This window comes from Salvelinus fontinalis, chromosome 21, assembly GCF_029448725.1.
Source record: "Salvelinus fontinalis isolate EN_2023a chromosome 21, ASM2944872v1, whole genome shotgun sequence".
In the NCBI taxonomy this organism is placed as follows: Eukaryota; Metazoa; Chordata; class Actinopteri; order Salmoniformes; family Salmonidae; genus Salvelinus; species Salvelinus fontinalis.
In genome coordinates this window covers 30188614-30205886 of record NC_074685.1, presented here as the reverse complement: position 1 = coordinate 30205886, position 17273 = coordinate 30188614, and the positions used below count along the sequence as shown (strand labels likewise).

Sequence of the window (17273 nt, the reverse complement as noted above, 5' to 3'; positions counted from 1 at the left end):
CAGGCTTTTTTAAATGAAGACATCCCCTATGAATTGAACTACACAGCCCATTCTTCCTGGAGTAGTAAATGAATAATAGTCTCGAGTTGTGATATTTGGTTAATCTTGTAACCCAGGACCAAATCTACTGTGGAAGACTAGGTTCCCTATTACCCAAACCCATAGGTTCTCTATGGTTTGCAACCTCTATCGACAAACTAACGTCAACTAGAACAATGATGCATCAATGTCAATCAATCCCTAACTAAAGATTTGTATTATACTGTTGATTGTTTTAATATCTATGTATTTACTGTAGTTCACAAATCTCCACCATGAACCACTTTATTTCAGAATAAAGTGGCTTTTTTCATTATCATCTGGTGCTTCCAGGTAGCATTCACTCCTCCCTGCCCCATGTCATATTCTGCTGTCAATCATCAATGACCTTCAGAAAAGCAGCCAATGTCATGAATATATTCACTTCTTATTGGCTGCTGTGAGTCACACTCGTCATCAGCAGTCATCACAGATTGTGAGTTCCAATGCCATACCAGGCAACATATATGGACTGAAAGGCACAATGTCCTCTACTTCAGGGTCACGTCACACTGGATTGTACTCTAATGACTGTTCTTTTCTTAAAGTGTGAAAAAGTTAATAATTGGCAAATGATTTTTTTCTTCCATTTGAATTGTAAGTACTTTGTTCTCTATGATTCAGATCTGGAAAAGACAGACGTACCCAGGTTATATTCTGGAGTGTCGGCTCGTATTTGCTACTTTATGTTCTCTCAGGAAATACCGGCAGAATTATTTGTTTTTTTTATCCTGCTACACAGTTACACTTGGTGATTTCATCTGTCTCCTGATTTTTACTCTCTATGTCCCTTCCCTGCAGCACCAATGCATTACTTATAAGTCATAGCTTTAATTGAATTACATCAGAAAGGTTATTAGAGTAGGCAGATAGATACACTCTGTGGATGCTGGGTGGCTTCCAAAGGAAATACTGTAACTTGGAGTGGGAAATAGACAGGGGCTTCAATAAATAATGTATTTATCTGATTAATGGAGTTAATTGAGTGATTGCTGTTGAAATATATAATATCTGTAACAGACACATGCTTACTCACAGGCAGTCTGAATCAACATTGTTTTGCAAGATACAGACGATTGATAAATCATCTATATTGAGTGAGAGCTATTCCATTTACTGCTAGGCATAACAAAGATTTGGAAGATGTAGGTCCAGCAAGTTTTCTGTGAAACAGGAGTGTATGGAGTCACTATAAGTATCATTATGTGGGTGTTCTTGAATTGCGGTGGCATTTGGGTCCTTTACCTTTACAACCATGAAGAACACTTTAAAATGACAAATAGTTACACATTGTAACGGCTTTCCTCCTCCTCTTCATCCGAAGAGGAGGAGCAGGGATTGAACCAAAATGCAGCTTCTTGATATGACATGATTTATTTAATTAAAGACGAAAAAACACGAAAACACTTTAACAAACTACAAAACAACAAACGACGTAGACGCACCTGAACATAAGAACTTACATGACACGAAGAACGCATGAAACAGGAACAGACTACACAAACCGAACAAACGAACAAACAAACCGAAAACAGTCCCGTGTGGCGCAACGTACATAGACACAGACACAGGAGACAACCACCCACAAACAAACAGTGTGAAAACACCTACCTGCCAACACCTGCCATTAAACCCCTACAACTCATCCAGAACGCCGCAGCCCGTCTGGTGTTCAACCTTCCCAAGTTCTCTCACGTCACCCCGCTCCTCCGCTCTCTCCACTGGCTTCCAGTTGAAGCTCGCATCCGCTACAAGACCATGGTGCTTGCCTACGGAGCTGTGAGGGGAACGGCACCCCAGTACCTTCAGGCTCTGATCAGGCCCTACACCCAAACAAGGGCACTGCGTTCATCCACCTCTGGCCTGCTCGCCTCCCTACCACTGAGGAAGTACAGTACCCGCTCAGCCCAGTCAAAACTGTTCGCTGCTCTGGCACCCCAATGGTGGAACAAACTCCCTCACGACGCCAGGACAGCGGAGTCAATCACCACCTTCCGGAGACACCTGAAACCCCACCTCTTTAAGGAATACCTAGGATAGGATAAAGCAATCCTTCTGACCCCCCCCCCCCCCCCCCCTTAAAAGATTTTGATGCACTATTGCAAAGTGGCTGTTCCACTGGATGTCATAAGGTGAATGCACCAATTTGTAAGTCGCTCTGGATAAGAGCGTCTGCTAAATGACTTAAATGTAAATGTAAATGTTAATATGGCTCTCAATCAGAGGAAATGAAAACCACCTGCCTCTGATTGAGAGCCATATCAGGTCACCCTTTAACCAACATAGAAAAACATAACATAGACTACCCACCCAAACTCACGCCCTGACCGTCAAACACATACAAAATAACAGAAAACCGGTCAGGAACGTGACACACATCAATTAGGGTTGCAAAGGGTTGGGTACTTTCCGGTAAATTTCGGGAATTTTTCCATGGGAAGTTAAGCCCGGTAATTTTGGTAATTTTGCTTAAATTCATCAAAAAGGTTAGCCTATAACAGTGAACCTTTATTGTGGGATACACATAAGGCAATTCTAGGTCTTGTGACATATTTTGGTTAAACTATTCCTAATTCAATGGAATTGCAACTCTACATGCACAGTGCATTCTTCCATCACATCTACAGTGCATTCTTCCATCACATGTACAGTGCATTCTTCCATCACATCTACAGTGCATTCTTCCATCACATGTACAGCTGATTCTCAGCTGCATCAATGTACAGTTCACTCTTCCATCACATCTACAGTGCATTCTTCCATCACATGTACAGCTGATTCTCAACTGTACATGAGAGACATTTCACTGCAGTGGACATTTCACTACAGTGGACATTTCACTGCAGCTAATGTAGAAGGAAAACCTGTTTACATTTGCAAATATTGTGCCAAATCGTATGTGAAGAATGCAACAAAGATGCAGAATCATCTGGCCAACTGTGTAACGGTCGTCTTTCGGATAGTTAGTAGACCAAGGTGCAGCGGGTGCTGAATACATAATGTTTATTGCAAGACGAAGAACAGACACGAAATACACTTAACTAATTTACAAAAAAACAAAACGAACTAGACAGACCTAAACTACGAACTTACATGAAACGAGGAACACATGAACAGGAACGACCGAACGAACGAGACGAGACAGTACCGTGTGGTGCAAATAACACAGACACAGCGACAATCACCCACAAACAAACAGTGAGAACAACCTACCTTAATATGACTCTCAATTAGAGGAAAACGCAAAACACCTGCCTCTAATTAAGAGCCATACCAGGCAACCCAAAACCAACATAGAAACAGAAAACATAGACTGCTCACCCAAAACTCACGCCCTGACCATCACACACATACAAAACGACAGAAAACAGGTCAGGAACGTAACAGAACCCCCCCCCCCCCTCACGGTGCGAACTCCGGGCGCACCCCTAAAACTCAAGGGGAGGGTCTGGGTGGGCATCTGTCCGCGGTGGCGGCTCCGGCGGTGGACGAGGACACCACTCCACCACTGTCTTTGTCCCCCTCCTTAGCGTCCTTTCAATGGCGACCCTCGCCCCAAACCATGGTCCAGGAACCTTTACTAAGGCCCCTCCAACAGAGGAGACAGCTCAGGACAGAGAGGTAGCTCCGGACAGAGGGACAGCTTAGGACAGAGGGACAACTCTGTACTAATGGCAACTCCGGACTGAGTGGCAGCTCATGACTGTAGGGCAGCTCATGACTGTAGGGCAGCTCATGACTGTAGGGCAGCTCATGACTGTAGGGCAGCTCATGACTGTAAGGCAGCTCATGACTGTAGGGCAGCTCATGACTGTAGGGCAGCTCATGACTGTAGGGCAGCTCATGACTGTAAGGCAGCTCATGACTGTAGGGCAGCTCATGACTGTAGGGCAGCTCATGACTGTAAGGCAGCTCATGACTGTAGGGCAGCTCCTGACTGGCTGGCGGCTCTGGCAGCTCCTGACTGGCTGGCGGCTCTGGCAGCTCCTGACTGGCTGGCGGCTCTGGCAGCTCCTGACTGGCTGGCGGCTCTGGCAGCTCCTGACTGGCTGGCGGCTCTGGCAGCTCCTGACTGGCTGGCGGCTCTGGCAGCTCCTGACTGACGGACGGCTCTAGCGGCTCCTGACTGACGGACGGCTCTAATGGCTCGGGACAGACGGGAGGCTCTAATGGCTCGTGGCAGACGGATGGCTCAGAAGGCGCTGGGTCGACAGATGGCTCAGAAGGCGCTGGGCAGACAGATGGCTCAGAAGGCGCTGGGCAGACAGATGGCTCAGAAGGCGCTGGGCAGACAGATGGCTCAGAAGGCGCTGGGCAGACAGATGGCTCAGACGGCGCTGGGCAGACAGATGGCTCAGACGGCGCTGGGCAGACAGATGGCTCAGACGGCGCTGGGCAGACGGATGGCTCAGATGGCGCTGGGCAGACGGATGGCTCAGATGGCGCTGGGCAGACGGATGGCTCAGATGGCGCTGGGCAGACAGATGGCTCAGATGGCGCTGGGCAGACGGATGGCTCAGATGGCGCTGGGCAGACGGATGGCTCAGATGGCGCTGGGCAGACGGATGCTGGGCAGACGAGCAGTGCAGGCGGCGTTGGGCAGACGGCCGACTCTGACCTGCTGAGGCGCACAGTAGGCCTGGTGCGTGGTGCCGGAACTGGTGGTACCGGACTGGAGACACGCACCTTCAAGCTAGTGCGGGGAGCAGGAACAGGGCACACTGAACTCTCAAAGCGCACTATAGGCCTGGTGCGTGGTACCGGCACTGGTGGTACCGGGCTGAGGGCACGCACCTCAGGGCGAGTGAGGGGAGAAGAAACAGTGCGTACAGGGCTCTGGAGACGCACAGGTGGCTTAGTGCGTGGTGCCGGAACTGGAGACACTGGGCTGGAGACACGCACCATAGGGAGAGTGCGTGGAGGAGGAACAGGGCTCTGGAAACGCACTGGAAGCCTGGTGCGTGGAGTAGGCACTGATGGTACTGGGCTGAGGTGGGAAGGTAGCGCCGGAAATACCGGACCGTGTAGGCGTACTGGCTCCCTTGAGCACTGAGCCTGCCCAACCTTACCTGGTTGCATGCTCCCCGTAGCCCGTCCAGTGCGGGGAGGTGGAATAACCCGCACTGGGCTGTGTTGGCGAACCGGGGACACCATGCGTAAGGCTGGTGCCATGTAAGCCGGCCCGAGGAGACGTACTGGAGGCCAGATATGTTGAGCCGGCTTCATGGCACTTGGCTCAATGCTCACCCTAGCCCTACCAGTGCGGGGAGGTGGAATAACCCGCACCGGGCTATGAACACGTACAGGAGACACCGTGCGCTCTACAGCATAACATGGTGTCTGCCCGTACTCCCGCTCTCCACGGTTAGCCTGGGAAGTGGGCGCAGGTCTCCTACCTGCCCTCGGCCCACTACCTCTTAGCTCCCCCCCAAGAAATTTTTGGGTAGTACTTGCGGGCTTCCAGCCTTGCTTCCGTGCTGCCTCCTCATAACGTCGCCTCTCCGCTTTCGCTGCCTCCAGCTCCGCTTTGGGGCGGCGACACTCCACTGGCTCTGCCCAGGGTCCTTTACCGTCCAGGATCTCTTCCCATGTCCAATCCTCCTTGACCCACTGCTGCTGTCGTTGCTGTCCGTTAACCCGCTGCTTGATCTGGGTTTGGTGGGTGATTCTGTAACGGTCGTCTTTCGGATAGTTAGTAGACCAAGGCGCAGCGGGTGCTGAATACATAATGTTTATTGCAAGACGAAGAACAGACACGAAATGCACTTAACTAATTTACAAAATAACAAAACGAACTAGACAGACCTAAACTACGAACTTACATGAAACGAGGAACACATGAACAGGAACGACCGAACGAGACGAGACGAGACAGTACCGTGTGGTGCAAATAACACAGACACAGCGACAATCACCCACAAACAAACAGTGAGAACAACCTACCTTAATATGACTCTCAATTAGAGGAAAACGCAAAACACCTGCCTCTAATTAAGAGGCATACCAGGCAACCCAAAACCAACATAGAAACAGAAAACATAGACTGCCCACCCAAAACTCACGCCCTGACCATCACACACATACAAAACGACAGAAAACAGGTCAGGAACGTGACAAACTGCATAAAGTTCCCTCAGCACTCACAACAAGCAACCTCTGACAAAGTCCCTCTACTTCTATTCGAGGTGAAAATGATGAATCAGCCACCTTATCAATAGCAACAGCTCATGGTCCTCCTGGAATCAGAAGTTTTTTTGACTCAATGGAGGAACGCAGTCAGAGAAATGCTGATGAAAGTCTTGCTTGAGCTGTGTATGCAACTGGTTCACCTCTGATGCTCACAGGCAATGTGTATTGGAAGAGATTTCTGAATGTTCTTCTCCCAGCATACACCCCTCCAACCAGACATGCTTTATCTACTCATTTGCTGGATGCAGAGTTCAACAGAGTTCAAGTGAAGGTCAAGCAAATCAAAGAGAAAGCAGACTGTATTGCAGTCATCTCTGATGGGTGGTCGAATGTTCGTGGGCAAGGAATAATTAACTACATCATCTCCACCCCTCAACTAGTATTCTACAAGAGCACAGACACAAGGGAAAACAGACACACCGGTCTCTACATTGCAGATGAGCTGAAGGCAGTCATCAATGACCTTGGACCACAGAAGGTATTTGCGCTGGTGACAGACAATGCTGTGAACATGAAGGCTGCTTGATCTGAAGTGGAGGAGTCATACCCTCACATCACACCCATTGGCTGTGCTGCTCATGCATTGAATATGCTCCTCAAGAACATCATGGCACTGAAAACAATGGATACACTCTACAAGAGAGCCAATGAAATGGTTAGGTATGTGAAGGGTCGTCAAGTTATAGCAGCAATCTACCTCACCAAGCAAAGTGAGAAGAATAAGAGCACCACATTGAAGCTGCCCAGCAACACCCGTTGGGGTGGTGTTGCCATCATGTTTGACAGTCTCCTGGAGGGGAAGGAGTCTCTCCAAGAAATGGCCATATCACAGTCTGCCGATATGGACAGCCCCATCAAGAGGATCCTCCTGGATGATGTATTTTGGGAGAGAGTGGTAAGCAGCCTGAAACTCCTGAAACCTATAGCAGTAGCCATTGTACTGTTTTAGGGAGACAATGCCATCCTGTCTGATGTTCAGACTCTCCTTGCAGATGTAAGAGAATAACTCCCTACTGTCCTGCCCATTTCAATTTCGCTCCAAGCAGAGGAAACTGCAGTTCTGAAATACATCAAAAAGCATGATGACTTCTGCCTGGAGCCCATACACGCCACAGCAGACATGTTGGACCAAGTATGCTGGCAAGAGCATCCTGTCTGGTGCAGAGATCAACAAGGCCTATGGTGCCATCACTACCGTGTCTCACCACCTTGGCCTGGATGAGGGCAAGGTTGTTGGCAGTCTGGTGAAGTATACTTCCAAGCAAGGACTTTGGGATTTTTTACATTTCTATCGGAGGGATATAATCATTTGCAATTATGTCTACTTATGATAAGGTAAAAGGTTTATGTTTCTGTCTCCGTATGATATGGTAAATATATCCAATGCAAAAAACATCTACATTTAAATGGTATTAATATGAATGTGCATATATTTCCGTTAATTCCCATATATTCCCGTTAATTCCCACGGAAAGTTTCCACCTCTGAATATTCCCCAAAATGTGCAACCCTACACATCATACATTCTTTTTTTTGTATGGAACGGTTTGTCAATGATAACACATAACATAAGTTCTTTATATTACAAAACATTATGTTTATGCATTGTTTAAGGTACTTAGGCTAAGCTAATTGGCTTCTTCCAGTTGTGACATGTTTGGGGGGTTTAGAGATATCTATTATTTTGAATGCTAGAAAGTAAACAAAAGTATGTCATATATTGTATAGATCAATAAAAACAAAGAAGGCTAATTAAAAGTTGTATGTCATTGGTGTTAACGCCTTAAAATTCACTCATTACAAAGATATACAAGGACCATTGAAGCAACATTCAAACAAATATTGTCTAGCAATATTCAAGGCATACTTTTACAAGCGTATAAGCCTTGGAATGAATAATAGTTCCTCATAGCACTAATTCAGATTGGCATGCCTACAGGAAAAAAATGTTAGAAAGGGGTATTCTTAAGGATTCTTCGGCTGTCCCCATTGGAGAACCGTTTTTTCTTCCAGGTAGAACTCTTTTGAGTTCCATGTAGGGATCTCCAAAATGGTTCTACCTGGAACCTAAAAGGGTTTTTCAAACGGTTTCTCCGACCTATGGGGACAGCCAAAGAATCTTTTTAGGTTCTAGGTAGAACCTTTTGTTTTAGAAATTGTTTTATAGTTTTTATTTAACCTTTATTTAACTAGGCAAGCCAGTTAAGAACAAATTCTTATTTACAATGACTGACTACCACGGCCAAACCCTAACCCGGACGACGCTGGGCCAACTGTGCTCCGCCCTATAGGACTCACAATCAAGGCCAATTGTGATAAAGCCTGGAAACGAACCAGGGTTTGCAGTGACGCCTCTAGCACTGAGATGCAGTGCCTTAGACCGTTGTGCATACATTCTCCTTGGTTTTAATGACTTTGCAGATGGTAGAACTACCATCAAAACAGATTATGAACAACAATTACAAAAACGTTGTGCTAACTGATGTCTCCCAACCATAAGTAAAATGTATTCACGCATGACTGTAAATCGCTTTGGATAAAAACGTCTGGTAAATGGCATATGTTTATGCCGCAATTTTAACAGCTGGGAACATGTACGTTGTCTTCTGAACAAGTGAATGAGTCAAGACAAGTATGATAGAACATACTAGGGCAATCTGCGTGCATTTGAAGTTGTAATTGCTGCTCTTGTGTGAGACCATTGTGATGTGCTAACATTTAGCCCCGTAGCTGTGGCGCGCTCTCCAGGGTGCTGAACGGGTGAGATCGAGTGACTCATTGCACCGTCAAGGCAAGGGTCATTTTCTTGACCTGGCTGTATCGATCCTCCACATGCAGAATGGATTTAGTCAAGACATGAACCAATAGATATAATAATCATGACTCACCTTCCACCTCATCCTCGGGCAGGTTAATGGGTGTCCGGTATGATAGGATATCTGGAATAGTGCAATTTCCCTTGTACATGAACCTTGTGGTTCGCACTGGCATTCGCACGGGCATTTCTGCGAGGGAAAATCTGTGTCGCGATCTTCATATAGCTCACTGTAGTTTGCTGACCGAAACTTTGCTATAGTCCACTTTGGAGAACAACATTTTGCAACCGGGAAAAAAGATCTCTGTTCAGGTTCTGTCACTTGACCGTTATTGTTTTTTGGTGTAGCCTGTTGAGAAAACAGTGGCGGAATCGAAGCTCGCGAAGTCCCGGACAAAGTGGCAGGTGTCTCTGCTTTGTCTTCAATGCATGTAATGCCTATACATCAAGAGTGCTTGTGTAGCCTATATGTCACATCAACTTTGCATTACAATTACCGAAGGATATAAGTAGGCCTACTAGATATATTGCTGAAACTTTATTTTTGGTCGTAATTCTATCTATTTTATTGTCTCAAATAAACATAGCAAATATCTTTGTTACATCAAAACCAACTATTTTAATCGGCTCATTGCAAGATATTTTATTCCGCATATATGGGAATAAAATAATGATACAAAAATAGAAACTACAACTATATATATATAAAAAAACGTGTCAACTACAAAAGCAATTCGAGAGCAGTTTGTCTGCGCTGGCTTTGAAATGCATGTCATTTCATATTTGTTTGACTGAAGACTTCTATTTTCTGTTTGATAGGATTAACATGCACAGATGATTTATTTTTTTATCCTACAGGTCGTTGTTTTGTACAAGGTATGTATTGCCTTCCGTCTCCCCACGCTTTCCTTTTCCGTTTCTTTTATCTTCACTTCTGGAGACCAGTCGATAAAACTGTAAGTAGCCTAGCTAATAGCCCCCAAAAGCTTCTACCGGTAGCCTATTGAAGATATTTTCGTCTGTAACGTTCTCATTGAAAATAAAACCAGAAAAAAAACGAAATAACATCAAACTAAGAACTAGAGTTGTCAAAGTATTCAACTGCCAGGGGATTTCCTGGGCGACCCACTGCGTCTTCAGATGGTTCCTTGAGGTTGATCCTCCTCGAGCCGTCTGCTCTGCACACTGCCGTCTCATTTTGTTTTTCTCAGTCCAAGCTCCCCAAGCTCTTCTCTCCCTCCAGTGATGACACCTCCTCCACCTCCCCTTTCTAAGTAGACTCAATTATCTAATTGAACACAAAAGTGTCTCTCAAGGTTGACATTGATGACTGATTCGTTTTACTAGTGATGCTTGAACATGATGGTCATTGTATCTTGTATTACGGCACGTAATGTTGAATGAATAGATGGACAGTGTAATAGCCTACCCATGGAGATAGAGACATGATGTCGTTTTATATAAGAATATAGTTTTATTTCTAGAGATTTGCATTTGATAATACAAATGTGCAAGGGCTGATCCCGAGTAGCAAGAGGTGAACTTCAGCTTGGTTTTTATTGGAGGACACCTGCTGTGGTAGGAAGGTCAAAGCCGCGCACCGTAATTCAATTTCAGCACCAAGGATAGCGCATTCTAACGTTCATACACTTACCGCACTGCCTCTGCTGCATGTCAGTCTGAAATCGCAGAAACCAAATGCCCCTACCATTTCCTTTTGAAGTTCTTTAATATGTTTTCAATGAAGCATCATTTAATAAAGCATGCATCACTCAAGTCTGTGGATGAAGCAAACTAGAATCACAATTTCTGAACTGTGTAGAAATTATTCAGCAGCGTGTGTGCATATGTTTGTGTGTGTGTGTGTGCGCCTGAGTGTATATATATTTATGCGCTGCTTGTTTGTTGGCTATGTGTCAGGATTCTTTACATAGTTGAATGAGAATCCTGTGGTGAGGGCTCTCTATGGTTTCTTTGGCTGTTTTCGTGCTGGTTTGGCTGACAGGTCTATTCCCTTCTGGATGCTGGGGGATTGTCTCTCTCTGCTGCACCTGCGCCTCTCCCGGAGCCTCTGTCTGGGCACTGCATGGGCTCTGACAGCAGCAGGCTTTATGAAAGCTGAATAACAGACCCCTCTCATTCCAAACCCCTCCACAGTACAATGGATATATGATGGCTCAGACCCTGAGTCATCCTCTCAAACCAAGAAAGACAGGCACAGCTTTTTAGAAGAAGAACAAAACATTAGGCTACTAGAAATGTCTATAGGAACCCACCTGTTGACCTTAACATCAACATGTGTGCAGTTCATAAACTGAACAACAGGTAGCTAGCATTTCTTTGCTGAGATCACCATTCCACAGTTAGTGAGACTCTGTTTTCCCCCACACTGCACAGTACGTGTCTTGTTTTCAAAGGCATCCTTGTATATATGGTGAATGAGTACGTCACCTTTAAATATGTATTGATTTTCAATGTCCTACTAGCCCTGCTAGTATAACATATAAAATAACCTGTTGTTTCTTCACTGTGTGGGCACTGCACTGCATGAGTTTGTTTGTTTCTTTGTCTCTGTGCGTGTAAATGTGCACGTGTGAGAGAGCAGGTTTAGGGCAAAAGGTGCTCCTCAACAGTGTACACATTCTTTGTCCACAGGCGGTATTAGAAGGTCAGACATCTACCTATACAGCGTTTGACGTCCAAACTGCTTTCAGCCAACAGCCAGCATGGGTTCCTCTTTTGTTCTTGTCAAATATTTAATGGTCTCAGACCATTTTTATAGACCCAGGGGTGACAGGGTCTGTCGATATTAACACGTTTCTTCCCTTTGTTTCTTTGCTTGTACTGCACAGGTGAAAAATAACGATTTGTCCCTCTTTGTAACAGTAAACCAATGAAGTAAGATCCCCTAACTTGTCAGTATCAATTTCATTAGTCTCATAACTTCTTCAATAGTGTGATGGAGGTCACAGTGAAATGTTGTAGTCACGTTAAAAAGACAGACAAAATCCCATTAAAACAAACCTCTATTGCTACTTGTTTGTTTTATGGCTGTTTCAGAGAGAACATATGTTATATAAATCATTCTCCACTGGGGGAAAACTACATTAAGGGATTTCAGACTTTATGCCTCGGCTGGGCAAAATAAGTAGAAATGTTCTTAGTCGATCCACTAGACGAGGCATCGGATTTGATGGCTTGAAATGTAGTTTGTCTTTTGCCTAAAGCTATCAACCTCTCAAATGTCTGCACTCAGTGTTACAGACGCACTGTAGCTCCTCCTGGAAATGCTGGATAACACAGGGAAAAAGATTCCTCGTTCTCGACTAAAAAAGTGTGAACATGCGTTAAGATGTCTCATTTATAACATAAGATCATAACAGCACACAATAAAATTATTGTCACGCCCTGACCTTAGAGTGTCACGATCGTGTGGTGGATTGATGGACCAAAACGCAGCATTTGGAAAGTAAGCCATCTTCTTTTATTTAAAAAAAAGATGACGAAAAATAAACACGAAACACTTAATACAAACTAATAAAACAACAAACGATCGTGAAGCTAATAACGTTGTGCACTTACACACACAGGCTACAAACGTTCTGACATAGACAATTACTCACAACCAATGAGAGCCTATGGCTACCCTAAATAAGGCTCCCAATCAGAGACAACCGAAATCAGCTGTCTCTAATTGGAAACTCATTCAGGTAACCATAGACTCTCCTAGACAACTAAACGTACATAGACAACACTAGACACATGTACTCCACACAAACCCATATACTATACCCAACAACCCCTTTACCATAAAAACACCCAAAACCAACAAAACACAAACATTCCCCATGTCACACCCTGACCTAACTAAAATAATAAAGAAAACAAAGAATACTAAGGCCAGGGCGTGACATAACCCCCCCCTTGAGGCGCGAACTCCGGGCGCACCATTACACAGTCTAGGGGAGGGTCTGGGTGGGCTTCCATCCACGGTGGCGGCTCCGGCTCTGGTTGTGGTCCCCACGTCATCACAGTACCTAACCACCTCCTAGGCTTCCTCCAAACGACCCCCCTCCACATTAACCCCATTGCATGAAGGGGCAGTTCCGGACTAAGGGGCAGTACCAGGGTCAGGGGCAGTACCAGGGTCAGGGGCAGTACCAGGGTCAGGGGCAGTACCAGGGTCAGGGGCAGCACCAGGGTAAGGGGCAGCACCAGGATAAGGGGCAGCACCAGGATAAGGGGCAGCTCCGGACTGAGGAATGGCAGCTCTGGACTGAGGAATGGCAGCTCCGGACTGAGGGACTGCAGCTCCGGACTGAGGGACGGCCCATGGCTGGCTGACAGATCTGGCTGCTCATGGCTGGCTGACGGATCTGGCTGCTCATGGCTGGCTGACGGATCTGGCTGCTCATGGCTGGCTGACGGATCTGGCTGCTCATGGCTGGCTGACGGATCTGGCTGCTCATGGCTAGCTGACGGATCTGGCTGCTCATGGCTGGCTGACGGATCTGGCTGCTCATGGCTGGCTGACGGATCTGGCTGCTCATGGCTGGCTGACGGATCTGGCTGCTCATGGCTGGCTGACGGATCTGGCTGCTCATGGCTGGCTGACGGATCTGGCTGCTCATGGCTGGCTGACGGATCTGGCTGCTCATGGCTGGCTGACGGATCTGGCTGCTCATGGCTGGCTGACGGATCTGGCTGCTCATGGCTAGCTGACGGATCTGGCTGCTCATGGCTGGCTGACGGATCTGGCTGCTCATGGCTGGCTGACGGATCTGGCTGCTCATGGCTGGCTGACGGATCTGGCTGCTCATGGCTGGCTGACGGATCTGGCTGCTCATGGCTGGCTGACGGATCTGGCTGCTCATGGCTGGCTGACGGATCTGGCTGCTCATGGCTGGCTGACTGATCTGGCTGCTCATGGCTGGCTGACTGATCTGGCAGATCCTGTCTGGTTGGCGGCTCTGGCAGATCCTGTCTGGTTGGCGGCTCTGGCAGATCCTGTCTGGTTGGCGGCTCTGGCAGATCCTGTCTGGTTGGCGGCTCTGGCAGATCCTGTCTGGTTGGCGGCTCTGGCAGATCCTGTCTGGCTGGCGGCTCTGGCAGATCCTGTCTGGCTGGCGGCTCTAGCGGCTCCTGTCTGGCTGGCGGCTCTAGCGGCTCCTGTCTGGCGGACGGCTCAGTAGGCTCATGGCAGACGGGCGGCTCAGTAGGCTCATGGCAGACGGGCGGCTTTGCAGGCTCATTGCAGACGGATGGCTCAGATGGCGCTGGGGAGACGGATGGCTCAGATGGCGCTGGGGAGACGGATGGCTCAGATGGCGCTGGGGAGACGGATGGCTCAGATGGCGCTGGGGAGACGGATGGCTCAGATGGCGCTTGGGAGACGGGCAGTTCAGTCATCGCTGTGCAGACGGCAGACTCCTGCCGGCTGAGGCGCACTGTAGGCCTGGTGCGTGGTGCCGGGACTGGTGGCACCGGGCTGGGGACACGCATCTCAGGGCTAGTGCGGGGAGCAGCAACAGGACGCACAGGACTCTGGGGACACACAGGAGGCTTGGTGCGTGGTTTAGGCACTGGTGGTAAAGGGCTGGAGACACGCACCATATGGCTAGTGCGTGGAGGAGGCACTGGTGGTACTGGGTTGGGGCGGGTAGGTGGCGCCGGAAATACCGGACCGTGCAGGCGTACTGGCTCCCTTGAACGCCGAGCCTGCCCAACCTTACCTGGTTGTATGCTCCCCGTCGCCTGACCAGTGCGGGGAGGTGGAATAACCCGCACCGGCCTATGTAGGCGAACCGGGGACACCATGCGTAAGGCTGGTGCCATGTACGCCGGCCCGAGGAGACGCACTGGTGACCAGATGCGTTGGGCCGGCTTCATGACATACGGCTCAACGCTCAGTCTAGCCCGGCCGATACGTGGAGCTGAAATGTACCGAACCGGGCTATGCACGCGTACAGGAGACATCGTGCGCTCTACTGCGTAACACGGTGTCTGCCCGTACTCTTGCTCTCCACGGTAAGTACAGGGAGTAGGCGCAGGTTTCCTACCTGACTTCGCCACACTCCCTTTAAGGCCCCCCCCAAGACATTTTTGGGTTGTACTCACGGGTTTCCAGCCTTGTCTCCGTGCTGCCTCCTCATATCGCCTCCTCTCGGCTTTAGCTGCCTCCAGCTCTTCACGAGGAAGGCGATATTCTCCCGGTTGAGCCCACGGCCCCTTACCATCCAGTATCTCCTCCCATGTCCATGAATCCTGTGTAGGTAGGTCCTGTTGCCGCTTTCCATGCCGCTTGGTCCTATAATGGTGAGTAATTCTGTCACGATCGTGTGGTGGATTGATGGACCAAAACGCAGCATTTGGAAAGTAAGCCATCTTCTTTTATTTAAAAAAAAAGATGATGAAAAATAAACACGAAACACTTAATACAAACTAATAAAACAACAAACGATCGTGAAGCTAATAACGTTGTGCACTTACACACACACAGGCTACAAACGTTCTGACATAGACAATTACTCACAACCAATGAGAGCCTATGGCTACCCTAAATAAGGCTCCCAATCAGAGACAACCGAAATCAGCTGTCTCTAATTGGGAACTCATTCAGGTAACCATAGACTCTCCTAGACAACTAAACGTACATAGACAACACTAGACACATGTACTCCACACAAACCCATATACTATACCCAACAACCCCTTTACCATAAAAACACCCAAAACCAACAAAACACAAACATTCCCCATGTCACACCCTGACCTAACTAAAATAATAAAGAAAACAAAGAATACTAAGGCCAGGGCGTGACATAGAGAGCCTTTTTATTTCCCTATTTGGTTAGGTCAGGGTGTGATTTGGGTGGGCATTCTAGTTTTCTATTTCTTTGTTGGCCGGTTATGGTTCCCGATTCAGAGGCAGCTGTCTATCGTTATCTCTGATTGGGAATCATACTTAGGCAGCCTGTTTTTCCACCCTAGTTTGTGGGATGTTGTTTTTGCACAGTAGCTGTATAGCCCTGCAGAACTTTACATTCGTTGATCTTTTGTTGTTTTTTGGTGTTCGTTCTAAAATAAATTAAGATGTACACTTTCCACGCTGCGCTTTGGTCTCATTCCGACAACGGACATAACAATTATAAGAATTCTTAGGTAGAATGTATTGGTTGTAAGTGTGTTATTTTACTGTTCAGCACACACACATTGTGTCACGCCCTGGCCTTAGTTATCTTTGTTTTCTTTATTATTTTTAGTTAGGTCAGGTCTAGGGTTTTTTGTATGTTTATGGGGCAGTGTTCAGTCTAGGTGTTTATGTAGGTCTATGGTTGCCTGGATTGGTTCTCAATTAGAGACAGCTGTCTATCGTTGTCTCTGATTGTGAACCATATTTAGGCAGCCATATTCATTGGGTATGTCGTGGGTGATTGTCTATGTCTAAGTTGCCTGTGTCTGCACTTATTGTTTATATAGCTTCACGTTCATCGGTTTGTTGTTTTGTTTAGTTTGTAAAGTGTTCTTCGTCTTCCTTAATTAAATATGTATTCATTTCACGCTGTGCCTTGGTCCTCCTCTCTTCCACGTTACGACGATCGTGGCACATTGTCGATGACAAGATTTATGTCAGTTGTTACCAACAAATGCTCTGGTGTGAATAACAATGGTCTAAATCTATTTGAGAAATAAACAAATGTGGAAATCAGCCTCTGTTGTTCTGGTAAATAGCCCATCGGTGGAGGTTGAAGAAATTCCTCTAAAATACTTTTTTGATGAGATGTTGTTGAAAACAGAAAATAAAACAATTATAATCTGTAAAATAAACAAACTAGAACAGATTTTCCCTCCATGAAAAATACAATCTGTAAAACTAACAGAGCAGAAAGAAGACCCCCAAAATCTCATCAATGGGACCTGCATTGCTACAGCTTACCATGGCCGATTCTGTTGGCAATTTTGATTGCTTCTGTAATTGACTGGAGGACCCTCAATTCCAGAGTATACACTTCTCTGACAGCATGCATGTGATCAGAATGAAACGTTGCCCATTATCCAAGTAACACACTCTCAACTTCCAAGGCTTATCTATGGCAGTACTTGAGTTGGTCTGCCAGTACTCTTACAACACTGTCATAGAAGTAACACTAATGACCACAGTACTCTTACAACACTGTCATAGAAGTAACAT

General features: G+C 46.8%; 1 protein-coding gene across 1 annotated transcript in view; it reads right to left on the bottom strand.

Moving 5' to 3' along the window:
- The window catches only part of LOC129818629 (calcium-binding protein 7-like), a 31589-nt gene extending 21282 nt beyond the window's left edge, over window positions 1–10307 (bottom strand). Inside the window, exon 1 of the mRNA XM_055874711.1 lies at window positions 9156–10307. Within this exon, the coding sequence (XP_055730686.1) occupies window positions 9156–9270 (115 nt within the window). The 5' untranslated portion in view covers window positions 9271–10307. The remainder of the gene's footprint in view (window positions 1–9155) is intronic.
- Window positions 10308–17273: the final 6966 nt, after the last annotated feature.